Genomic DNA, 27,371 nt, shown 5'->3' on the forward strand with positions numbered 1-27,371 from the left:
TCTAGCTACGTGCAACTAGCAACGACGACGACGGCTCCAGGCCTCTTTCTATACAGCGAAGAAATGAGCGAGAGTGCGCTACAGCATAATTTAGTCTAGAATAGGAGGCCCAGCAAAGCACAATCTCTGTGCTGCTTTAGAGAACAAGCAGGAACCGGCTGGCGTTCACTGATGTCATCGCCAAAAGACCCTTCCTTTCTAGTCTTCCCCTTACTTCCATCGCCTCTGTTGCGAACATCGTCCCCGCCACTTCCCTTTCCCTTTAGCTGTGTGCGTGACGGGGGCCTCCACGATGGACATAACAACCGTCGCCGCGTTAGGCTTGCTTTCATCTCTCCTACCACCAAGTGAACACCCCTCCCTGCCATTCATTCTTCCTCCGCTACATTTTGTTCTTCTAAGCTATCCGGCCAGCCAGTGTTCCTGTCGCAGCTATAAGAGAGACAACAGGGGAACCAAAGAGCCGTCGGTGGAAGTATAGTAGTTGTTATCGCTGCACAGTTCGCTGTCAGCTACACTGCTCGTTTGTTTGCTTGCACACGGGCGTCCGCAGCTGGTTGTGGCCGCTCGGAGCTCTTCGTTGTGTCTTCAAGTTTACTGCAGCAGCTTCGGCTGCTGCCAGCCTGTCAACGGACCTAGAGGGAAAGGCGGAGGGTACTTGAGAGGTCTCTTTGCTTGTTATGTACGCGCGCGTCTGCGAGTGTATGTCGCGCTATGGTAGCTGAGGGTTGGCCGAGGCTCGATTGAGCGCTGTGAGGGGTGAACTTTCCGCCAGCAGGTGAGAGGGTAAGCCAGCACAGGATGAACGAACGAACGAACAAACGAACCAACGATGCGCGGGCGAGCGCACGACTGTAGCAGCGGCGTCGGCTCCGACAATGGCGGGTTAAGCGGTCTGCCGTTTTGAGCTGAAACAGCCGTCGAAAGAGCGCGCGCGGCTGCGCCTAGTGCGAGGGCGCACTGGTCCCTTCTCACCCAACATCGTTGATGCACTTACACACAGCCAGCACGCCGACACAGCGCCGCTGGCGCGTCTGCCTGGCCCGCGGCAGCAGCAGCAGTAGCAGCAGCAAGGCAACCTGGCACCGCCAAGCAGCAGACGGCCCGAGAGGACAGCAGCAGCATCGAAGAAGCAGCAGCAGCGACGGCCAACGAGCGAGGCAAGAGGCAGCAGCATCCAGCCGCTATAACCAGTCAACCAACTTCAAGACTGGTTTTAACTAAATGACTGGTGTCACTGGGAACTAGCGGTCGCCTTAGTCAACGGCCAACAATTTCAAACGCACAGTAACAGCAGCCAGAAAGTCATCCTCTGGTCAATTGTCTGGCCGATGGACGTTTGCTGTGCTGGCTATCGGAGTTAGTAAAGACCGCGTCAGCAATTGAAGCGGCGCGCCGCGTCTAGCAAGACACCGAACCACTCGCCACTGCTATTAACGCGGCGGCCGCCGTGTCCACTGTGCGACACAGCAATCGACACATGAGAACTGCCACTACCGCCACCGCCGCCGCCGCCGCCGCACAAAGCGCGCGATCTACAGGCGCTTCTCCGCGTTGGCAAGTGAACGAAGCGTTGGGCAAGTGTCGGGCGCTGAGCGAGTGTTGAGCGCCCAGAAAAAATGAGCGATTGTAACAGCAGCAGCTAAGCGACTGTGAGTCGCGCGCGAATGCTCTCTATGTGCGAGAGCAATTGACAGGGCCGCAGTGTCGGCAGGCAGGGAGACGCAGAGACCAGAGCGATACAGGGATACGACTGGTAACGGCGGCAGCAACGACAGTAGCAGCCGCACCCGTAACAGTTGATCGGCAGAGAAATCGTCGCAAGCGGCCGATACAGAAAAGATAGACGATCTCAGCAGACGCCGAGAGACAGCGAAGAGGAGTCGAGTCGGGAGGACGGATACAGGCGACAGCCAGTGGAAAATGACGACCGCGAAAAACGTGCTGGTCACCTCTCAGCCGCAGTAACGATAGTGGCAATACCTGTGCAGGTAACAGAAACTGCAGCAACTGGAGTTGAACTAAACGACGACAACGGTGGTTAAGAAAGTCGTGAGGCAGAAGGGTCGAGCATATAGCGATGACTTGCGCGGGTCATTAGCCGGTAGGCTGGTCCACCGCACAAGAGAGGATAGACAAAACGTTCAACGCCGAACGACGCGCGACGTGACACTGTGGAAAGTGCTGCGCGGATAGGCATCGTCTACAACGAAGTATTGGCTGTATATGAAGATTAATCCCATCCTTAACTGACACTGCCTGTCTGACTAGGTGAGGATACGAGAGTTAGGGAAAAACGCAGCCCAACAGCGGTTCTACAACTCAGACAATTAGATCTCCGTAGCGCCGCCGTCGTTGTGGGGAGACGACGCGCCATTGCCCAAGCGGGCAATGACAGCCAGTGGCCAAGCGGCAAGAAAGCTCTTGTGTGCGACATGAGTGCTGTCAGACCGAACTGCTCAGAAGCGAAGTACGGCACAGGTTGAACTGCCTGTGTGAGCTTGACAATTTAAATCATCACTACCGCTACGGCTGGCCATCACAAACCCAACACCAACAACGAAACAAAGTGACAGCAGCACTGGAGTGGTAACGCACCGGGGTAGGTGGCGTGTAGCTAAGTCAGTTCCGCTTTTGCTGTTATGTTCATTGCGGCATAACGGTCAAGGTGGCATAGTAACAATTGCTCAACAGGGCAAAGTCTACTTGAAAACGAAAAACGTGGAAATCGCTGCAGGTTTGAAAAGGCTTCGAACCCTAGAATAAACCCCAAAAAAGCGTGTACCCGGTATCTCGGTCACATAACCACTACTGCTAGTACTATTGCCTATTAATACTCGAAGTGTGTGTACAGGTATACGCCGTACACGAAGTGATCGTTAGCGAGTGGCTAATATACGTCGCCATATCTTTTTTATTTCGGATAATTAAGCTCATCGACGTGGCGTCAACTACCGAACGCTTAACTAAACGACGTGCAAGCGTCTACACATGCCATGAACACCTCAAGGGGCTGCGCGGTTCAGAATCTGGCCCCCCCAGAACACTGGCAGGCCAGTGAGCGTGTTTTGTGACAGTTAGCTACAAACACACTGCGCCACAAAACAAAAGGACGTTATTGCCCATTTAGTTCTTAATACTTTGACTAAACTATATTTATGTACACATACACATACACACACATATATATACGGTATATATATATATGTATATACCGCGCGTAAGGGAAAGAGAGGGAAAAGGCAAGCAAGTGAGAGTGAATGGTACAGTGGCCTGTCGAGCGAATCAATTGTTGTAATGTAACCGACAGATGACTAGTTTTACTGCCACATAGTGGACGGACCTAACACAACCGTTCGCGGCGGGCCTGTTCGAGGACCGGACAACCGCGAAGGCCTCAAGGTGGTACAGAGACATACGCCAGCAATAATACGAAAGGAAAAAGCTGGTACATCGGCTAATTCTGAAGCAGTTATGAAAGCTTGGAATCCTCACACCACATTGCACCTGTCTGTTACAGCGGTAACAGCTCTTATCGGCCGTGTCCGGCACAGGCTAAGTTAGACTCTGCGAGAGACTGTGGAAAGCCGAGGCAGCACTGGCGGCAGCAGTAGCAAACGCTCAGACGCGCCGAGTTGGCGCTGAACCGAACCTGGCTAAAAACAGATCAAAGCGGTTAGACGATAGAGAAACCGACTAAAAAAAAAGAACGAGTCGACAGCAAGACCAGTCCTCAAAAGGCAGATCGCTCAGAATTGCCTTCTTAGTAGTGTGTATCTTGTATGCAAGGAATAAAGCTGTCTCGCTGCTATACCGAGCGAGCGATCCTCTACTGAGGTGAGGTGCGAAGTAGAATCGCAGGTCAGTCGGCTCACCGCAAGCCGATGAGCCTCAAGCGGACGAGGCCTAAGCGACATCCGCGCGGCCAGAACTTGAAGTGCGTTCGCGGTTGCCTTGTCTCCCCGCGCAACGCACAAAGGGCGCCATCAGCAAGCAGCAGATAGTCTACTATATGCGATCGAAAATTACACGACCAATCGTTACCGATTCCGACTGCCGACACCGAAATTTAAGTTATCTCGTGAAGATCTAGAAGCAGGCCCGGGTCTGAAGGAGTGTCTCAAGCATGACGGATAAGATATCGTTGTTGTGAGTGTTTCGAGCGAACAGATTCATTCTCGGAAAAATAATACCAACTGCTACGACACTGTGATAACAACAACAGCAACGACAACAGCAAAAGTAACAGCAACGACAACAACAATAAGGAATTACTAGCACCACTTCGACAGTTTCTTCTTCCTTGTCTACGATTGCTTGTGTGCTTTAGTGCAGTTACCCGATCCTCGGTTCCAGTAGGTTATCACTGGCCTCCATATATCCTCCAGTGGATTTTGAATATGCTGACTGGATACTGGATATTGCTTTTTTGCCATTGGTTGGATGATTGTTAGTATTTGCTCATCGGATCTTAGCTCGTTCCTTGGATTTCGCTAAACTGTGATTCACTAGGTGCGATAGCCGAAGAAATTTACCTTGCGACGACTAAGGAATTCTCGTTGTTCTTGTAGATATTGTATAGTGTGAATTAATTTCAGTTAGCTGGTTCATTTTAGTTGCTTAGCAACGAGAGGAAGGTTCAGCTGGTTGAAGTAAAGGTCACGAATAGAAAAAAAAACGAGTAAATTAGCAATCAGTGAATCGTTTTCTGTGGAGTGGTGGAGTGCTTTGGCTAACCCCTGGATACACCGCTATTCCATAGTGTGCTCTCACAGTTCGCCAACGACAAGCATCGCTGCGTCAACAACTTCGACTATCTGATTGCCATCACCGTATATAGAATCAACACCGACGTGTTCGGTCCTGGCCGTTGTTCATTACGTACGCGCCCGCATCACCAATTTCGTCATCAATTATAGCATTAGACCACAGTTCAAACCGTTTGCAACAATTGTCTCGATGGACGGCCGAATAGCAGCGTCATTGTCACTATCCCTATGAATTCCAGCAAAAGAGGCAAAAATCGTAGATAAAATCAATCGTCCCTTGGTGGACGAAGCCATTCAAGCTGTAGGAGAAAAGGCTGCAAACCCTTCAAGTACGAGTGTCCATGCTTGCGCATCACCGAGCCTGTGTGTAGATAGATCAAAGGACTCGCGAAGTTCAACGCAGCCGTGGCCCCAAAAGGTTTTTGTACAAGAGTGTGCCACAGTGGGCAACTGCTGCAGAAGTCCAGAAACCCGAGGCCCGGATGCACAATAATTATAGAAAATACAATAGAAATTAGCAACAAACAAACTCTAATTCGCATCTTCGTTATTTGTTGCTGTTTCCAGTGGTCCCTAAAGCCTTCTCTCTCTCCCTCTTTCTTTCTCTATCTCCGTTTCTTAGCGTCCGAACCTATCTGAAGCTTAACGGTGTTTACCACGAACGACAAAACCGGTCCGCGCAGGAGCTCGTCGTTCAACCTGTCCCGTTCGATAACGCTTGCCCGAGGTACTCTTGCTTGGCGCCCTCTGCAATAAAAACAGCAACAACAGGAACAACGAGGCAGGTTCGTTGCTTACGTTGTCGTCCCTGTCGCGGTGGTTCTTCCGGTCGTGGTAGTGGTTGCGTCGGTTGAAATCGGAAGAAGGCGCCAGGCTGCCCCGCGACGTTGCCTCGGACGCTGGCCAACGCTGGACGTGATACCGAATGTCGGTAGAAGCGGGGGCAACCAGCCCCGCCGATATTGCCACCGCCGCCGCTGCCGACAGCCCAGAATGGCAGACGTTGGCAAAGACGATCGCCAAGTCGGTGGTGCTGATCTCGATCATATTGACGGCCATCTTCGGCAATCTGCTCGTCGTCACATCAGTGATAAGGCACCACAAGCTGCGAGTCACCACCAACTATTTTATCGTATCGCTGGCGTTAGCGGACGCTCTCGTCGCCCTGTTCGCGATGACATTCAATGCGTCGTTCACCATTTCGGGCAAGTGGATGTTCAATCAGGTGGTCTGCGATTTTTGGAATTCGTGCGATGTCCTTTTTTCGACAGCGTCGATTATGCACCTATGCTGCATATCTGTCGATCGCTACTACGCGATCATCAAGCCACTCGAGTACCCGACGAAGATCACGACGAAACGGGTCTTCATCATGTTAGCGTTAGCGTGGACGGTCTCGCTGCTCATATCCTTCGTGCCCATATTTACCGGCTGGTACACGACGGAAGAGCATCGGCAGTGGTTAGCCGACCATCCGAACGAGTGTGTGTTCAAAGTTAACAAGTATTACGCTATTATATCGTCGTCGATCTCGTTCTGGATACCGTGCTCAGTAATGCTATTCACTTATTGGCGCATCTATCTAGAAGCGACCCGACAGGAGAAGATGCTGTGCAAAACGCAGATGGGTCCTGGCGGCGGCGAGCAGCAGGTGATCCACGCGCCGCCTCATCGAAATTCGCACGGCGCAGAGGACACCGAGTCAGGTCAGTCGACGCCGACAAAGCGCAACATCACCAAGATGAAGCGTGAACATAAGGCAGCCAAAACACTAGGCATAATCATGGGAGCGTTCATTCTATGTTGGCTACCGTTCTTTCTGTGGTACGTGACAACGTCCTTGTGTGCTCCAACCGACTGTCCTTGTCCTGAGGTTGTGGTAGACCTTCTCTTCTGGATCGGATACATCAACTCGTCACTCAACCCCATCATCTACGCGTACTTCAATCGAGACTTCCGCATGGCGTTCAAGAAGACCCTGCAGGACCTCTTCTGCTCATGTAAGCCTTGTAAGCTGTGGCAAACTAGGCATAGACACCCCGGAGGGGCCGCCGGCTACGGCGGTAACCACCTTCAACAGGCCAATTCCGCTACTACCAACTTCACTTGTACGTATAAGACACTCGTTACCTAGATAAAAGTAAGCAGACGCACAGCGAGCCAGCAAACAAACACACTGGCTAAACCCTTGCACACAATTTCAACAACAAGGGGTACAATACCGTTACGCAAATAGAAAAGCGTCGTTTAACACGGCTAGTAGACAAGCTCTACAGAATCGCCTACATGACATAACTGCGTACAATGTGAAGACACAATATACAGACACACACATACATACATACATAGAAACTTCAATGAACACATAGCAACATGGAGCCATTAAAAGAGTACGTAATGACCGTAAACGAATCCAAATCGATCAGCATGCGTAGCTATCATTGATATAATGGTTAATAAGAACACAATAATTAACAGGCACGGCACAATCGAACAATTGAAGCATCGTGCTCCTTTACAATTAAATTGTGCTGGGTATGAAAGGAGTCTATAATGGCAGTACTTAACATACGGAAAGAAAAGGAGGACAGGAAGACAGATCATGTGGGAAAGTGCTCGCGATGCTCTTTTATTTCCGCGTTGTTTGACGCCCCTATATAAATACTGGATGTTGCTAGAAAGTTTGTTATACACAAATGGCAGACGCGTGACAAGCAGCGCCTAAAATTGCCAGCCAACCAATATCATTCAACTTGAACCAACTATAACTCATTAAACAAGATCCTGTTTAAGATCAGCATCAAAACTCGCTGTAAGATGATTGATTCACCACCTGTGATATTATGGGACAACAGTATTGACAGTGCGCTCTTCTGTAAAATGATGACGATGCCATTATGGTGCTCATGGCTATAGGCCACAATGATGCCTGTCTGTCCGGAGCCTGTTGGTATCATCATTCGTGTCCGAAAAGGCGACTTCCAGCATGGGAGCCTGAAAGACGTGTTTGATTTTCGTTTCACCTCATCCACCCCAAGTATTGATCCTATAGTGTACATATTAGGTACATATGTACCATATTATAGCAGGGACAACTATAGGAACTCATATCGCACCCAAATATGCACACATTTACACATAAATCCATTTACTTCGCCTTTAATATATAGCACTAGATATCCTGTGACGAAGCTTATGGTATGCTAATAACGAACAACTTCAAGCCAAACGTTAATCCGTGGCCGGTACACATCATCGGCACCCTGTTTAAGCAGTGATGATGATGCTGAAAACATTTTGCAGAAACCTAATGATGACAATAAATCCAAAAAACTATGAAGTTAATGTATACTCATATAAACTCTGTTTCACGAGCTGCCTGTAACAATCTCGAGTTTTAAACAGTTTTCCCGCAATTTTTCTTCTCAATTGTATTTCAGCCTCCTTTGCCGCTCATCGTACAATTGTTGTACTCGATCAAATCTAACTTTCCCCAGTAAATCTACTTGATAATAACGAATAGATGAAATAACGCCTGCACAACAGGGCGCTTAAGTCGACCTAAGAGTGATGTATCAGGTGCATCCGGCGGACTTTTGTGACGGCAGGCAGCGGATGTTAGCAGCTGGGGTCGTATAAATTTAAATGCAGATGACTTGCTTTGTTGATACGCTTGTCTCGCACTTGGGTACGCCTTACCTTTGTGAGGCAATATCAACGTGTCCGAGCGCTGTCCGTCCCTGAAAGGATGCTGGATTGTCGTGGATGAACCAAGCGGATTATACTGAGCAATCGTGAAATAAATATTAGTGGGATTTTCTATGTAGATCTAGCTTTGCGTATGTGTGCGTGTACGTATGTGCGTGATTGAATTTTAATAAACACTCTATATTAGGAAACCATTATAATCAATGCACTCGACTACAGAACTGCCCATGATATTACCACGATATAAGTACGGTTAAATAATATCATTTCTTTCTTTCTATTCCTGCAAACCCCTCAATGACGTGTGACTGGCATGTCACCGTGATAATCGCTTTTGTGAACGCAACTGCCCTTACTCTGTCTATGGTCATCTGTCCAGTTGCGTTTGCCAGCCCTACTCTGTTGATGGGTTTGTCGCCCAGCAACATAATGTCACGTGCATGTAGCCATGGAATTTACTCAGGCGTGTATCAAATTGTTTCTGTTTTGAGGCTTTTGTGAAGTTCTCGTCATGCCGTGGATTTTAGAAGGACTGGAGTTTGTGATTAGCCTGTTCTTTCAATTCAAAAGTGTACACGCACATTAAATACCGCGGCACACCTGGAATTTTAAATTTCACAATCTGGCAGTCTGAAGTTGGATGCCGCTTTGGACGGTGTTAAACGAGATATAAATACACAGGAATAGAAACAATATGAACTTCTGAGCATTTCCGCCCAGCTGTTTTGTGTGTTCATGTTTTCATGTACCTGTCATTGTGTTTGTGCTTCATGTTTCCTTTCCACTAAATTCTGACTCCACTAGCGTATTGCTTTCCAACACGATCGTCGTAGAGTCATAACATCAAAGGCAGCAAGCGGCCATATAGCTTGCTGATGAGCCGATCCGTGTGCTGACCCTATGCCCCGATCTCCGTTACGCTGTAGATTTCTTCGGTAAAATTGAACCAAAAGTCTGCTTCACTTGACCATAGCATAGGCCTTGCCAACTATCTGACTTTCGACTATCCTTTTTCCTACTCGATAATGAATTGGTATTCAAGCCCAACCGCTCAAAGGAGCCCGGGGCAGATCGAACTAATGTACTCACTATGCGGGCCTCTGGCGTTCCAGGGAGCGGCACGTAACATGAGATCACTGCCGTACTCATATATATACGCCGTGAACGCACGACATAGCAGCAACGTTGCATAAAGTAGCGCTTCTCCTTAACCATATGTCGGTGAACATTTCTGGCGTCCGCCTGATGCTTTCTACATCTCCGCCTGCCATTGATAACCCACCACATCGGAACCAATCACCCTGCCCTCCACCCGAATCTTTCCTAAGGTCGGTCCTATTTTAGCTGCTGTTGGTCAGGTTCCCGGGGGCCCGCACACAGTGAGCCCAGCTCAGTCGCCGCTGCGGCGACTGAGTTGGGCTAGCTGTGAGACCGGCTTTCGATGCCACGGCTGAGTGGCTCTCCTCGCCTACATCCATCAACGGCGCAACGAAGGTTGGCCCTTGCGACTGCTGCCGTTTTGCCCCCTCAGATGTCCCCGGTTGCTAAGCTCAGCCCAGGTCTGCCATCCCTTTCCGCTTCCCACGCCCCACCCCGCCCACGTAGTGCAGCATATATGAGCCTTCCTGCCTGAGCTCCGCGTTCAGCATGCTGCTGATACTACTGCTCGCCTCTACACGTACTACAGCCCAGATGGCCTCTGCGCAATACGGCTGACGAGTCGCTGCAGATCTACTGGACTTGGAACCACTAGGGTGGGTGAATCTATTTTTAGTTTCGTATCTTTTGACGAGGAGACGAAGGGTCACCCTACGTATATGAATGTGTGTATCTGCTGTATCAGGGGCATAATAATGATGGCCGCAGCAGAGGCGGCAGCTGTACCGCTCAACTCTGCTAGCACCCGGTGCGCAGGTAAAAACACCAGTAGCGGTTGCAACTGTACCCACGCGGTAAGGAGGAAAAACAACAGCATCAATAATAACCAAAACGATGGCAGCAGCGGCAAAATAAATAAACGCGGACCCACCCAAAACTGATGTCAGCTAATGTGTCGAGCAGGATAGATCTTTGTTGTCGGACAGAGCTGGCCTCGGTGCAGCAACTGTGCGTAATAATAGCTACTGGTGTATACTAGTGGACAATAATTGCAAGCAACACTATGGATCTAGTCTGCCTACATGAGTAGTTTAATCTTGGGGTAGCTTCTTTTCCTATACGTCGGGGCCATTCGTTTCAGCAGCACTGATATCTTCCTCTTTTTCTTTATCCCGGTCAGTATACTCCTGCAGCCGCTACTATGACAACGGGCAATCGTCTGCAAATGTGAACGCATAGTTGTACGAGCCACGAAGCTAAGCGATGAATTTTGCCATCTGCCTGTTCGTCGATCATGCTCCTGCTCAATGAACAGTCTCGCCTATGAGCAACATCGTCAGTAGTATCTGAAGTAGCATCAGATCAAGCCACTGCTTTTTCACACTGCTGTCTCGTCCTAGCTACCACTATCGTTGGCAGTATGTGTTGTCTAAAGTAGCGAAATTACTCACTAGCTGATGATCAACTGACCCGATATATCCATATACATACCGCAATGTAAACGCGAATGCTATGTCGCGTACACGTACGTACTTCCTTACGGGTTTGCAGCTCAGGTCAAGATGGCTTTCTCTTCAAACCTTTGTTCCTGCGGCAGTTTTACCTCCGTTGCAATGCCATTGTGAATAGATATCCCGTGCATATACTGGAGACGGCAGCGGCGAATTTTTCCTGTTCCTATTTGATGGCCACTGTAATGATCATGCCGGCCGGCAAGCACCACGAGTCGTGGTGAATACTATTAGTATCAGACACTAGTCACCATAATGCAGCTAGCTACAGCCATTCGCGGCAAACATACTCTTCTACCACTCTTTTGCTTTGTTTCTAGTTGCTGAAGGTACTAGTTCTGTCTCGGGAAAGCTTTAAATAGAGGCATAGTGTTTTGCCAGCGCATATAACGGGCGCATTGGCTGCAGCCGCAACCGTTGCTCAAGCCGCAATCTGCGTTCACGATCTTCTTCTAATCGCGCACGCAGGCCGCTCGCGGTTGTTGGCCGCTGGTGGGCTACCCACAGTGATGTTTTTTGGCAGACTACGTACTATCAATTGCAATTGCCCCTGTTATAGCTGCTGCAGTTGCTAAACGTCCTGTGGAAACGAACCGGCACACAGGCAGGTCTGCTACCGACGTATCAACTACAGAAATGAGTGATTTCTATATTCTAGTTCGAGTGGCGAAGTACATATGAGAGTCTACTGCCTTCAATATGCACTTGGTATACTAGCTAGTTCTTCGTGTCTTCGCAGGTTTCGTCGTCGAGGTTATTGCTTATTGGCTCTTCCTATGATGTCGATGTGTATAACACCCGCGAGCGCTCGTTAGAGGAGAAGTTCGCTTGATTGATGTCGACTAGTAGCAATGGCGGAGATAGTCATAGAAGTTAGAAAAGTCATATAGGCCGAGAATGCACAACAGGCACTTACCATCTATCTAGCAGTTTGGTCAGTTCTTCAAGCTGTTTGGTTTCCAGTAATGCTTGTTGCATGACATGGAAAATACCAGACTGGTGAAGACTAAAGAAAGCATGGTCACAAGCGGGCCCTCAGCAGAACGCTACACATAGAGCGCACTGACTCAGCAGCGGTTGTATTCTGTCTACGATATGATTAACTTGGTGGTATGATGTGGCAATACAAATGACATTTCATAGCCTAGCCATAGGGCCGTGGTCGGTGTCGCACAATAGCTATCCCATATCATCATGGGGGAAGATCGTCTGCCTCCATTTCAGGCAACATCACCAATTACCACACGCCCGAATCGCTACTCATGGTTTGCGTTCGGGCTCTGTGTTTCCATCTACCCCCTTTGAAACACTAGCAAAATCGGCGGCAGTAACAAGAGCCAATGTTTCTCTCAGATGTTGAACGGCCTATGGCTTCTCAGTGCAAACTGTATTTGCTTTTAGTAACGAAGCGAGCACAAATACAATATTAGTGCGTGTGCTTGATAGATCACAGCTTCTGCATTCTAAAAGCACCGTGCTACAGTGGTATATAGTCGCAACAACGGGGGTATTAGCACATTGACAGTCAGGCTTGACACCGCATCCATAGCTCAGCCGCAGATGAAGTGCGCGAGCATCTACTGCCGCTGTGAGTCGTTGCATCCTTTAGTTCGATGCTGGCCCTGATGCCTAGGTGATACTTCAACTGAGGGAGGACACCATCGTGGGATCGTTTTCGTGATAAGGGCGATAGCCCCAACAGCAGCCGCAGAAAAGTGCCCGAAGGAAGGTAAAAGAAAAAGCAACGATTATTGAAACTTTTAAAAGTCTACATTTTTATATAAATATCTGACACATCCATGTAATGGCCAATACTTTTTTAGAACTTTTGAATGCATACAGGCTTATAACAGGTCTAACAAGTTACTTTTGTTCGCATCGTTGCTCTTAAGCATTAGTTCAAAAACTGATAAGCCACCAATCGCCCTTTACCCGTGTCCTATCGCTGCCGCTTTATTTGCTGCAGTAGTTCCCATCGATCTTATCACTTACCTCGGCGCCTGATATTTTTGGTTCAGTAACCTTATCATGGGCCATCAACCACTGCATGAAAGGCAACACGACTGCTGCCACTCATGCTCTAAATAAGCCTGAACGAAACGAAAAACCTTTATCTGACCCCATTACCCTCTTCTACATACGTATACAAAGCAGCATCAGTTGCCGCAGCTGTCCCTTTGCCAACTGTCGCTGTGGCCGTCTATTTTAGTCAAAGTTTGAGAGCATTGAAATCTGTGCGTTTATAGCCTTAACTTTCATCGTCTGCTCTGGATCACTACGCAGTCAATTATTCAGCGAACGAATTGGTCTTGCGTTGCGAGTTACATGATTACCCACTGAATTATAGTCTTTGTGTGTGACTTTTGTCATAAACACGCACGCACGCACACACGCACGCATGCGTGCACAGCGGAACTCACGAGCAATATGATCAACTCTGTTGTGTGAGATTAGCACGACGCCCCTGTATAAAGGCCCGTTTGTATGTACATGTGCTTCCTGATGTAGGTAAAAGCGCTCGCGGCATGAGTGACTTTATAAGTGGTGGTCAAGCAGGAACATATCCAATCAGGCAGCGAAATGATAACTGGGATCGATCCGGCAGTTACTGTAGTTGTTATCTGACAGCTTGCCCCTGCGCTAGTTAGTATTCCAATTGCCGTCTGTGTCATTTTGTAGTAAAATTTTGTAAACATTACAGTGAAAATCTTGTCTGCCCAAATCTCCTGCCTAGAACATGTGGTCAGCCTGGAGCCTAGGAGGAAGGTCCCCAGAAAAGGGCTACGGCTCGATCTGAAAATAGAGTTTTCTTTTATTTTTGATGTTTCGAGATAAGAACTAACAATTAGCTTCGTATGGCCGGCAATCGTTTATATTTGTACTTTACATTAAAGGCTCGAGTTATTATTAGCTCTGCTTCTGCCCAGCCGTTGACGCCTGAGTGTCTACACAGGCCACGTAAATGATCCAGCCTGGACTACTGCTGATGTTGCTTTTACCAATAGACAGATGTTAGAGCAAAGCAGCGAGGCAAACTCATCGTTCTTTCTATTTATTAGAGGCCGTCGGTACTAATATCAACGCAAAACCTATCAGAAACAGTAGTGTAAAAATATCTAAATGCGACTTGTTCACGGTAACGACATGCCACTTACTTACACCGTAGTTTTGTCCTTTCTCTATTAGAAGCCGCTAAGCAGTAATAAGCAGCAGAATAGGCAGTGGTTCATTTGGTCGTGATGACGGCAAAATCTCCGATTGGCCCCTTGCTCCATGCCAGCATCGGATCTATTTGATAACATCTTCTCTCGTCCAGGTTGCTAGCCCAAGCTATAGATCTATATATTACCTCATATTCTGGTGATTGACCTAGTTAATGTGAAATAGTAAACCACCACCGTCATTAATAACAGACGTATACAGCCATACGGGTCGACTCGGTAAATTGACAGGACATACGAGCATGTGTGATAAAGGGGCTGACGACCGACCGATCGCGATGACAACAGCGTCTTATTCGCGAGCTTTCTCACCGCCCCTGCGCGCTCGCGCAGACAAAGGGCAACCAACACTTCCATGAATCCATCTCGATGGACAACATATCAACGTAACAACTATTGACACAGTTGTCAAACCGACAACCGTTGCGTCCTGTGAACAGTACATCTTCTGGCGTTGTTCATAACGTCCGTTTAAAGGAGGCCTCTTTCAACATAGCTTTAATATTCAGTAATAATAACGAAATTAACAGTAATAATAGCGATAGTAGACGGCGAGTGTACCCGTATGCCATTCGTAATGGTGGCGCAACATAATCCAATCGGTCCGGTTAGATCGAATCCGTGCCAGGCTATGTTCAGGCTTGCTCTCGACAGGCTTACCAGCTAGGGTTGACCGAGTCAATATTGACACAGCTGCAAGTAGGGGCTGCTACCTCGATGAAGACGCAGAAGCGACAAAACACCGATGCGACTCGATGGGTAACTGTCTCATTTAGTCGAACTGTACTAGGTACTGGAGGCGGCGGAATCACTCGTAATCTTTCAATATTTTTTTCGCCTACAATTACTACCGTATCTGGTAACCCCGAAGCCACCCGTACCCCATACCCATAACAGCTAGACGTAGGTCAGCCTTAGAAAATTAAGAAACCGCTGACTCTCCGACTGCATGTTCAGCCTGTCTACTGCGGATGTCCCCCAACAGCAACGGAATGGGGAGAGCCCGCAGCTGGTGAACAGGGCTCGAGTAAGCCGGCGCCTACGGTACAGCTGTACTTGTCCTTGCGAACGTTGCTTTCACTAGCATCGGCCCTTGCGGATCTAGGTTGTCCGAACACAAAAGACAGTTATGAAAAAAAAAAAAAAAAAGCCTGAAACCTCTTAGAACTCTTATTATTATTATTATTATTATTACTAGTATTCGTACGATTAAGGTTAGCGCTTATTGTGTTGCTGTGTGTCTTCTAGATTTTTATCACCCGCTGTCGCTGTCAGAGGTGACGGCCCCAGCACTAACATTAGTAGTATCGAATATTAATATAGTTTCAACTTTCCCCTTCTGCTCCCGTAGCCACTGTCTGACGTCTACGGCGTTTGACGGAGCGCATGTCGCTTAGTTGGTTCCCTCTTTAACGGGAAGGGGCAATTCGTCGTCATTGGCGTCGTGCTGTGGCTTCGGCTGTCTCTGGAACGGCAGTCAATGGCGGCGCTTGGACGACGTTTCGAACAAAGTGAAGTTGGTGATAAGATGACTGAGACTAACGCTGGTGGCCGGCAGGCTGGTGATGCAGGGGCTGGTGAGAGAAACGCTCGCGCAGTTCCTGCTACAACTACAGCTAATAGAAGCACAGCAGAAAGACGTACGGACAGGTGCGAGCGTACATACATACATACATACATTACATACTAGATCCATCAATGCCTTCGAAAAGACTACTCGAGTACTACGTAGATGTAGTGTTTTTAGCTAGACCATGACTGCCGGCGCAAGGGCGACTGTGTTTGATGTCCCGCTATTGCAAATATGACACTTACATAGGGAGGGGAAGAGAAATTAAGATGCGGAACGAGACTTAAGAGCTGTTCACGCCAACACAAATTAATTGCTTCCATTTGCCCTGCTTGGCTACTACGATATCGTAGGTAAGAGCAAGAATCACGCAGAGATAACATTTACACGTCCATCTATACGAGATGCCCATAGTGATAGCTACGAAGAACCAGCTGGAAAATTAACGGAGTGTTATCGATAGGAAGACCAAGATCAACGACCACATACAGCTCATCTTACCGCTAGTAGCAGCCATTGATTTGTCGTAATTGCTTTTTCTGTAATTGTTTGTTGCACAACACCGACGACACGCCGGTACGAGTATGGATGAAGGTGAGTAGCACAGTGTAAATGATATGACAACTGGAACTCAGAATGATGAAATTCAAGATAATGAAGAGTTCAAGGTAAATATCGGTACAACGCCTGTAGCGCCATTCTAACCGCGAGAACATGCGATGATATTAATGCAGGCACTGTACATGATATATGCGCACCAGTCTGCGAAAGCGTACGTTTCTGCTACCATATCTTTTTGCGACCTCACATAATAATCTTTTTTATCGGTTAGCAAACAGCAGTGCGAAGGAGGTGAGCGGAGCCCCAGAAAGAAAGCGAGAGCAATCCCGTAAAGCGCTATTTGTAATACGCTAGTGGACCAAGATTTTTTGCCGCCTAATATACGAAATGTACGTGAATAGAGCCTGCCTTCGGCAGACGCCAAATGGTCTTGCATGAATAGAAAATGGACTCCATTATAGCGCGGAGGAATAGACAGACACCGCCGGTTAGAGCACAGACGCAGAACATAGATAACAAAATCCCGCAAAGATGGGTTGGGTTTCTAAACCCTTCCCAACACCAAATACTGGCTATGAAGTGAGTGTGATCACTGGTCGATGTCGTTAACTGACCACTGAATTACTTAATTCATCAATTAGTCAATTAGAGACATATGATCAGCTTTTGCCCGAACTCTGCGACTAAATATGAGGCCAACATCTGTTAGATAATGTGACACAGCTTGACGTAACCGAAATTAACGAACTTGTCGTTCCTCACTGTGGTTCTTGCTGGCGGAACGATAAATCCTCCAAATTTTTGTGAATGCCAAACGGATTCTTATACAAGAGGAGCAACTTCTACCGCTGTCACAGATACATGGGCCGGCACGTTTCCACCCAGTGGTGTTTGGTTCTAGCCTACACGATGTGGTCAGAACAACGTCCGGTCTCTGAGAAGTCACAATAATTGAGGATCGAGGGGTTCGCTGTGGCGTCCAGTCTGCCTTAGATGCGTTTATAATTCCCACTGAGATAGAAATCCATCGTGTCGACCATGGGACTGTGGCAGACACGTTATATTGTATCGCTGCATCGTATGATCGAGATGGGCCTCATCAGGTGGTCGTAAGGTTACAGGCAAAGCCATAATGAGGGTGCGTACCGTAGCGCGAATTGGAGTTTGAGAGACAGCTGAGGCAGCTCCCCAAGTACAGGATGCCGCTTAGTAAGGTTACTGGTCACGTATAACTTACATTTTGGGGTACCGTTGTGGATCTTAGAGAAGTTTCGACAGCTAAGAGGGACAATTGTCGCGAACGAACTGCTTGGCATAGGGTGTGTTTTAGGGATTTTAGATTGCGCAAAGTCCATAGACTCGCGAAATGAATGGTAAAGTACATTTCAATAATGCTCCATTAGAAGTAATGTTTATAGTAATGACCAATTATTTTTGTTACGAACATAATTTTATTACGATGATCTGTTCGGGTTTTGATCTAATCCCGTTCGTATGTGGGCATCAACGTGAGTGTAACGTGAAATAATGTGTCAAAAACAGGATCCACAGCCCTGCGCAACGTTCACTCATTGAAACCACTGTACATACATATATCTGTTTGTCGCATATGCATTTGTATAGAACAGCATATGGATAAAATTCCTGCAACAAGGAACGTCGGTTTCCGTTGCCACCAGCACCGTTAGCTTGCATAACACCGAAAATACTCGATCTGGAAAACACAGAGGGAGGGAGGGAGAGAGAGAGCGAGAGATTAGAAGTGTGTGACTGTGTTTGACAGTTGAACCCTTCGCCTGTGAATTCCGGCCGTAACCGATGACTTTTCACCACTTCGTGATACTCCACATCGACTGTTTCGACCGGCCTGTGATTTTTGTAGCAACTTCAAACGTTTAGTTTACATCAGATTCTGAGAAGAAGGGACCAAAATCTTATTCGATGGAATTGATTCCGACGAAGCCTCTTATTACATGTATGCCTGTTGTCTATACAAAGCGGCACAGGACGACATATGTGTTGCCGACCTGGTCACAACGTGGTAGGCATCTAACCCGCGTTAAACAGATGTACGTTAACAGAAGAAAAGAAGCGAAAAATTTCGCCGAACTTACGTCAACTCTCTGCAAAACCGACTGATGCAGTACTGGTCTGATGATGGTTTCACGGCATGATTCGGCAATATCATTCAAATACATACAACTGGACAAAAACCAGAATAAGTCTGCGTCGAAAATATCAACAAAGTCGTGCAGCAGTCGACATCTTCCGGAAAGCAAACACATAGCAAGGTTGTATAGACTAGTGATTCTCGTGTAGGAAAAGAAGGACAATAGAAAACTAGGTAAATGGCAGTACAACATAATGATTGCATCGGACTACTAAGGACATCACAAGTGAAATTTGCGTCGAATTGGACCAGAGCTGGTTGGCAATACCAATCACTACACAATATAACGCCGCCACAAGGAGCTTTCGCGCTGCAAAACACTGTTCGAAAACGTATTTTGCATACGTTAAAATGGTATTATCACACAGGTTTAACTACGAAGAGGCACTGAACGAGGAAGCTGGCAAGTCGAGCCTGACACGACCAGGTTAAGCCTACAAACCTAAGCCCGGTCGTAAACTCATGTAACCGTAATGACTGTTATTACTACAGTTTATACCACAATGACGATCTCTTATGGATCCTCGTAGGTACCCATGTACCAAAATACTAAGACATTAATTACACTTCCACGAAGGCTACAAATAGGAAAACAATGACGGCTCTGTCAATGCTACTGTCCAACTGTTGAATTGTTGCTACGCGACTGTTCTTGCCGGCATTGCACGATGGCTATAGGCACGACTGTAATATTCCGCAGCCGCCATATTGGGACATATGTTCCCGGGCTTAATATTGCTAGAAAGAGCAGGACACAATGTACTGTTACAATAATACAGTATGTATTAATGAAAGCCACTACTTTTTTTACTTCGGTAAAAGGCAAGGAAATACCCCCATTAGTTATTATACTGTCAACTATATTTAAGGCTATAGAGAAAGGTGGAGCATGATTACGAAATTAAACTGGCGGCAGCTGATTGGGGAGATCTGAGCGAGAAAAATCGTTGCCAACTGATAGATAAGTCTAGTTCGATAAATGGATCAAAGGGTAGCATGAGCCTCGTATATTGCGCAGTATCATATATTGTAATGTACGTTATGAATGGATCCATTTTTGTCTGTAACTTTCTATGAAATGACTGTAGAGATAGGCCTACGTGTTTGTGTGAGTGACTCTGGAAATAAATCATTTGCGTAATGTGCGTATTTATGCCTGTGTGTATGTATCTATGTGAGTGATTGCGTATAGTTTACATTTAAAACGTTGAAGATAAAATGGATGTGTCTTCTCTATTACCTGTAATGTACAGATAACAATAATGGTGATCATACTGCTATGAAGTAACTGATCAGTGAGTCATTGACAGGTTGCAAACTTATAACACTAATGATAATATCAATAGTCCCATATGTCTACAAACAGAGTGTTGGACATTGTGGACACTTTCTAACAACTCGATCTTATGTCCACTAATTAGTTTATTTTGTTTCATCCAAATCAGACCAATGAAGCGGCTGGTTATTTGGCTAGCTCGTCTGGACTTTTATAGTGCGCTTGACCGCTGACCATTGAGTAGATGTTCTTAAATGAAAGATAGACGAAAAAACTTGCATGAGCCGATGACTGTCGACTCATTGCTGATCAAGCGATGATAAAAATCAACGTGAAAATACCTGTCAGCACCCGTGACTCACGTCTTTCTATTTATGTGAAATCATTATGTAGCATGTCTCTGTTATTGTATCACAATCATTAGCGGGCGATTGCCAAGCGTATACGTCTTACTCGACATAGGCCTATTCGGGTAGGACCTGCCACAGAATAACGTATGTTTCCCTCCATATTTTCTATCGTGGATGGCACAGTTGCTAAGCTCATTTTGAACACATTATACCAAGACTATTGGTTTCACTCCAAGGTCAACTGCCGTTCAGCGAAACAATCTCTGCTCGGCGGTTTCTGTTCGATAATATAGTAGCCTAGGACAACGGTGACGGCTTGTTTCTCCTAGCTAGATGTCTGTATTCCGCGCTCGCGGTTTGCTATAACGCAGTTTTTGTGTGTAACTTGGCAAGTCGCACTTACTACCTTTCGTAATGTCGATCGCGCACATAAGGCCACATATAGCTCAACTATATATGCGACGTAGAGCAGGCGTTTCTTTTAGCTTGTGTACATTCATATGTACATTCGCACTGAAAAAGGTGACACTTTTCCTTCAGCACCTTTTTCGATCTGAATGTACTACGTAGCGTCGAGCTCTTTTGATGCCTTGCTACGGAAGCAGAGACGAAAGCGATGAAAAAAGAAAGACACGCTTTTCTAACATAGCCTTCTAACATCTTGGATTTGTAACTGTCTAAGCGCCTAAACCGTAAAAAAAAGACAAATTTACTCTTTTGACATAGGCTCTAAGAACTTAAGGTGACGCACGGTCGAACAAAGGCACCTGCACACGCAATCACTCGTTCCTCGCATATGTCAACTCAAGCTGGATTCAAAAATGCGCATCCAGGACTCATCGTCGTACAAACACAGTAGAGCAATTCGTCCTGAATTGATAACAGGATAGGTTGTCCGTCGAAAGCTATGTGTACAATAATGAACAAACATAGACGCGAGCAAAAATAAAAGAAAAAAAAGACGTAAAGAGGCAGTCGTTTTAGAAGACAAGGGAATTTCCTTCGTGTGAGGATCGGTATCAAACGACGGCTCGCAGATTGGTCCCTGTTCAGTTGTATTGTTCTGCATTATACATATATTGTATATCTCTATTTGTGTACGAGTACGTTTTTGTATTTGACGATTGCAAGGAAATGATTACTATTGATTACCGTTAATGATTACAAGAAAAAAGGATAATAAAACAACAACTCTAAATCTCCTCATTGAAATTATATATATATATATATATACCACGGTTGCAATGTAATGACGCAATGGTGCAACAACGATCAATAACAAGAATGGCAAATTAGTAATGAGGAGGAGAACGAATAGGGCAAAGTGAGCAATCGCTCGTTGTATGCACGTACGTACTGACTATAAAATACACAAGATTGTAAGAATTATCAAATAGATGGTGTCGCAGAAAGAGATATTGGGCCGCTAAGGAAATCGGCTTGAGCCATAATGCTCATGTTCCAGGTTGCCTCGATTTTCTCCTCGCAGTGTATTATGTAATGAATATAAATGGATCTAGTTTATCTGTCCGTTCTCGCGTGACAAGCACATGTGGCGACTTTTCTGTGTTCTCATTATTCATCAGCGTCGCTTCCAAATCCTCCAGTCTCACCAAGTATCTGCTTTTTGATTGATGAACATGGTCCTTCGTATTTTTTGGTTGATTTCTCATTTGTGCGTTTCTAAACGTTTTTCCACATACACGTACGTTATAAATATGCGCAGTTGGTCTCTTCTTTGTGCCGCTCGGCCTTACGCAGCCTTTTGCCTGCCCAGGCTAGCCATTGTGTAGCCGCAGTCATCTACAATATGAAATTGCTTTACACACACAACTCACCGTTTCCAAATCACAAATAAGTATTATACTACAATGAAGTACCAGACGGGTCCAGACAACAACCTCAACTAACAAATCATATACCGTAAATAAACAAAGCACCGCCTGATCATTCGGCCACACTCGACGACCACCAGACTAAACAATTTTAGATAAATTGGTTTCCACTAGCTCTGTTACTCCTGCGACAGAGGGACACAACATCAGGTTGAACGTACGTTGTCGAGAGGCCAGGCTATTCTCTCCGCCACCAATCGGAATATAAAGCAGAGCCAAAACACACACCTATCTTAAAGTAAACAACTTATGCTACCAGAAGACGATGATTATTGGAAAATACTAGCGGATCTTTAGCAGCAGTCTGCAGTAGATAAGCTATAAATACATATAAAGGACAATTATGTGATTACTGCTACGTGGGATAGTGCGGTACGCACTGTATTGCTTTCTAGGCTTGGTCAGGCTTTACGGGTCAGAACCGCCAGCAGCTTCCCGCAGGCGCAATTTACGAACGAGGGTGCATATTCGTGCCTACAGCGGGGAACGGTGGATGCCTGAGCAACAAATAGAGATGGAACTGGAAAAGACGAATGTACCCATAAAAAACAATGCAACTAAACATTGTAAACGAAAGACGATTCAAAATATAACTAACATGTTCATCGGGGTACGATATATATATATATATATATATAGATAGCGTGATTGTCCGACTGCTGTATGATCTCTTGTATTGAGCAGGGTTAATTCATAAAGGCCAGATGGATATAGAAGCCTTAATGTTCGTTCGTCTTAGGTTACATATATGAACTTGGACCCGCAAGTGGGGCTCCACGTCGTGCTCTTTTGAGGGAAAATAAGGACATCATCGACGAATATAGATATATACCTAAATGAATGCTTTCCGTGGGAAATATTTTCTAGTAAAAATGGAGTGGAATATCCATGCATTTAGTACATGGGGCGACAAATGAATAGCGCTAATGTTGTCGGAAGAGACCTTCCGCTGGGCATACCCAAAATTGTTATCTTTCAGTAGAGTTAAATTTCCATCTCTGAGCTGCAATGAACCGTAATAGTGATTAAACTGAAAATGTCATCTGACGTACTTTCCAAGGCATCATTCGCCATTCCGCTACATTCGGTACATCGTCCTCACTGAGATGAAAGCCCACAATGTTTTATAGTTTCACTAAAATTCACTTTGACCTTCTGTTACATATACGTAGGCAACCGATTGTGTTTCAAATGAATATAGGAAATATATCAAGGAATAAGGTTAAACATTCGAAACCCGAGAAATACGACACAATATCAAAGTGGCAAAGAGTGGAATAACGTAAATCGATTGAGCGCACAGAAAATGGCTATTGTAGCTAGCAGAAGACTTTTGTATTTCGAATAAATACAGAAGGTATCACAGTTGATGAACAAGCCTTGGCTAGCCCTTTTTAGGCCAGTGTTTCCGTGGACGATCGATAGCATGGAAAGGTGAAAGACCGATAAGGTGCGGACAGACGGTGATGGCGTTCATGGGAAGCAGTTGCTGAACCGACAAATAGCTACCACACGATCCATTCGGACAAATAAGAAAACTAAGTTCGAGTATTACACTAGTGAAGAAAAAGGCAGTTGTTTACGTATATCCGCTAATCTGATTTTTCAAGCGAGTTGCTAGTGTTCGTGTCTTAGTCCTATGCTTGATTTCTATGAACGGTGCTTGTGCAGGTCAATAAACAGGATCAGCAAAAATACTGCATCTTCGGTGCAGTCATGGCGGTATAGCCGGTTCCATTAGGACAAATTGTTTAATCCCAATCTAACTGAAGGTCTCAAGTACAGGTTGGCACCGATGCACCACAATAACGTGACGATTATAATAGTAAATGAAGTCATAAATCATTCGTAGAAGACTATGAAAAGACAAATACAGCGGTTTTTTCATTTCCGACATTCAATACGAAAACCAAAAGCTTCCTGGTCCACTCTGGTCTTCCAACTGCTCGCCCACGGTAGTCCGCTATTTTGTTCCAATCCACACAACAAATCCTACTGTATTGTATTCTCGTATAGTCTACCCTCGATATATGTAAATGTTTCAGAGTGAAGAATCCGAAATGATCACTTCAAGTCTGATTCTTCGTATGAGTACACGATCACTTGAGTCTGCATATGTCTGTTCTCATGCCAACCACCTTAAGCTAAAAAATCCGGAACAGGTACATACCACCTACACGTCTTAGCTCCCTACTGATCAAGCAGATTTAGCGGCGAATGTTTTCGTTGAATTGGCTTTTACTGAGCTCTTGTGTGGAATCATTGACCACATCCAAATGCCTTTGTTATATTTAGGTGCACCGTCATAGTTGTCATTTCTATGAGTATTAGACCCACAGAATCTTCGGCTGGAATTGATAGATATGATTTTAGTACGTCGTTGTAGCGAGCTGGTCCGTGTTGCCTCGTCGAACATTTTCCGGTCAAGGATCTGGGGGTCTATAAAGTATCTGCTACATGTGTAGTAGTGGTTGTTGTTGTTGCTACGTTGTGGGCCGCCGGCAATGGCGAACCGATAACATCGTTGTCTTCGGCACTTCAGCGCGTATTCCCTTCATCTTGAGTTTGTAGCCTGCAGGTTGACCCGTAGGTGTTGTTGTTGGTGCTGCTATTGTTTGATTTGGTGCAGCAGCTTTACTCTTAAAGCTTTTTAGTTCATTGCGATAATGCCATAAACAAGACCTTGTGCGTCCTTATACAATCCTCCTACCCCAACAGTACTCTTCGTGGTGTCACCTTATAAATATATGCGCGTCGAGCCGCTCTACCAAGTGCTGCCTCGTGTGCTGTGTCGCTAAACCCTTTTTATCGGGCCTAGATCAACCGAAATTACATCTCAACCGAACGAGCATCTGCCCAAAAAGTCTTCTCCATTTCATTATTCTGCATTGCAACAACATGTATGATCTGATGCTTGACGTAAGATTTCCTCTACAAGGAGAGCTTTCCATGCTTTTTACACAGATACGAACACACTCACTAAGATACATACTATTGGGGCTCAAAACACAGCGGATGACAGCATAATTCAAGAGGCAAATTGTTGAGCATATTTCGCCGTGAGTTCAAGTAGCAGGGAGACGTCATTGTTACTGCCTGGTAGACACAGAACCTTAAGAAGCACCTAGAAACCTTTATGACAACCTAAGCTAAGTGTAACAAAAAAAAAAATGTGAACCAAACTGAAGAGGGAACCTCTATTAGAGTGGCCGACAGTGGTATCCGCTACGTGTGCGGTCGATTATTTACAGCAGAAAGGATCTTTATTAGATGAGACTTCCTGGAGAACTCCTGAGTTTCTTTTCGTTCTATCAACTTTCTTCTATTGTCTGTATTATGTTCTCTGTCGATATTAGTAATTAGTATATTTGCATGTTGTTCGCATGTATGCCTTACTAATGTATTCATTGATATAATGATGATGGTTGACAACATATATATACATATAAGTTATTATATTAATTGTAGACGACATTTCCACTTCTAAGTAGCCTTACGAAATTTAAGTTTTGTGTGCGAAATGTCTTTTGGTAAAAAAAAAAATGAAGAAGAAAAAAAATATATATATGTAACTAAAAAAAACGATCTCTTCTAATTTCTATCTCATTAGCTGAACCTTAGCAGTCTTTAGCCTTTAGACATCTAACTAACTACGTTTCCTTTGCAGTCCATAAGATTATGCTGGTTATTCTTAAACCGAACACACATAGGGCGCGTGTTGATAAATGCTGAGTTTCAAAGAAACATTACCAAAATCATTATACAATCAATGCATACGTAAATGTGATCCTCTTGGTGTTTCCTGCCTTTTTTCTCTGCAAAACAAGGAAAAACTACAAACAATACTTCTATCCGCTTGTTTTTCAACGTTCCTGGTGCTGGTTGATTGTCTTTTTCATCTACAGTATACCTGCCCGCTCATAAATGCCCTTTAGTAAACCATTTATTAGAATGGAGAGGAATTATCTCATTGATACTGGACTAGAATAGCTGCAATCAAAACAATTTAAAATTAGATAGAAAAAAAATAAGAGTAACCTTCCACTAACTTTTTTTTTACTCGTATTATTGTTCTTATTATTATATGATTGTACAAGCAACAAAGATATATGACTTTGTCTGTAAGTTAAATATATACATTGGGCCCTAATAATAATGAAGAGAATATTAAATTAAACAAACGGGACAATATTCGCAGTAATAATGACAAACTATATACTGTAAACTTAGTTGTAAATTTTCGTAGTTCAAATATGACAATAATGAGCGGATCGCCTAAAGTTAGGCTGCTTCCCGACCGCTCAAAGCAAGTAACAATATGACAAAGAGGAGCAACTTGAAACAACAGAATGCCACGGTAAAAAATAGAAGCTATTATAGAGAGAGAGCACATAGTACGGAAAAGTGGAATTAGTAATAAATAAAAAAAAAAAAAAATCATTAATGTTCGAAGAAGCAACCAATGATCGAAATCGATCGAGATTGAAATTAATATAAAAGGAAATTAGGTGAATCCTGCCGCCGATCAATAACGTGACGATGTGGTGACAATGGAAAAAAATTATATAAATACGATTATAATAAATAGGAAATAAAACAATTATGTTTTATGACAAAAAAATACCAACCGAGTTTTCAATTAAGTCAATTTCTCAGTGTGTGTGTGTGCGCGTGTATATATCGGGTTTTTTTTTTGTCTCTGAAGTTCTATTGTGTCGTTATATAAAACACGTCAATTAATAGGAATCTTTTGGCAAATATCTTGATCTCCCCCTTCTCTCTCTCTCTCTCTCTCTTTGTCTCTCTCTCTCTGTCTCGCTCTGTCTGTCTGTCTGTCTGTCGCTCGCTCTTTCCTATAAAATCAAAAAACTATTTCTGGTCTAACGAAGACCGGCATATCGATGCGAATATGATACTGAAAATGTTCCTACATGAGTAGGTATGTAGAATAGAAACAGGTTAGTGCGTAAATAACCTACTTTTACCAGTCCCCAAATTTTGGGTTGTCCTACTACAAAGACTATCGCTTCTAGGCTTGATAGCTTGTGCTCCGTCTTGTGGCTAATCCCGCATGTATGGGAGTCTCATCAAGTAAGATCGCCAATTAGAATCTGAATTACCTGAATCTGAAACGCCTACCGTGAAATGTTTTGCAATGAGAATAATTTTTAGGCATATATAAAAATAGTATATTAGAAAACCTTTCCTACCCTTACACAAGACAAGCTATGAGAAGTACATA

At 45.2% G+C, this 27,371-nt stretch overlaps 1 protein-coding gene across 35 annotated transcripts in view; it reads left to right on the top strand.

Moving 5' to 3' along the window:
- Window positions 1-323: 323 nt before the first annotated feature.
- The window catches only part of LOC111251882 (octopamine receptor beta-2R-like), a 143,497-nt gene continuing 116,449 nt past the window's right edge, over window positions 324-27,371 (top strand). For 8 of the 35 annotated variants that reach the window (XR_015328849.1, XR_015328848.1, XR_015328846.1 and 5 more), the window contains exon 1: window positions 324-6,877. Coding sequence is in view for 24 of the 35 variants with exons in the window: in XM_086990693.1 (XP_086846819.1) it covers window positions 5,695-6,877 (1,183 nt within the window). In the remaining 11 variants the exon portion in view is untranslated. Of the gene's footprint in view, window positions 6,878-15,658; window positions 26,753-27,371 lie in introns of those variants that run through there. The other 27 variants (XM_086990702.1, XM_086990698.1, XM_022808962.2 and 24 more) reach the window with 18 other exon arrangements.

Source organism: Varroa destructor, unplaced genomic scaffold (genome assembly GCF_002443255.2).
Source record: "Varroa destructor unplaced genomic scaffold, Vdes_3.0 BEIS01000005.1, whole genome shotgun sequence".
Taxonomy (NCBI): domain Eukaryota; kingdom Metazoa; phylum Arthropoda; class Arachnida; order Mesostigmata; family Varroidae; genus Varroa; species Varroa destructor.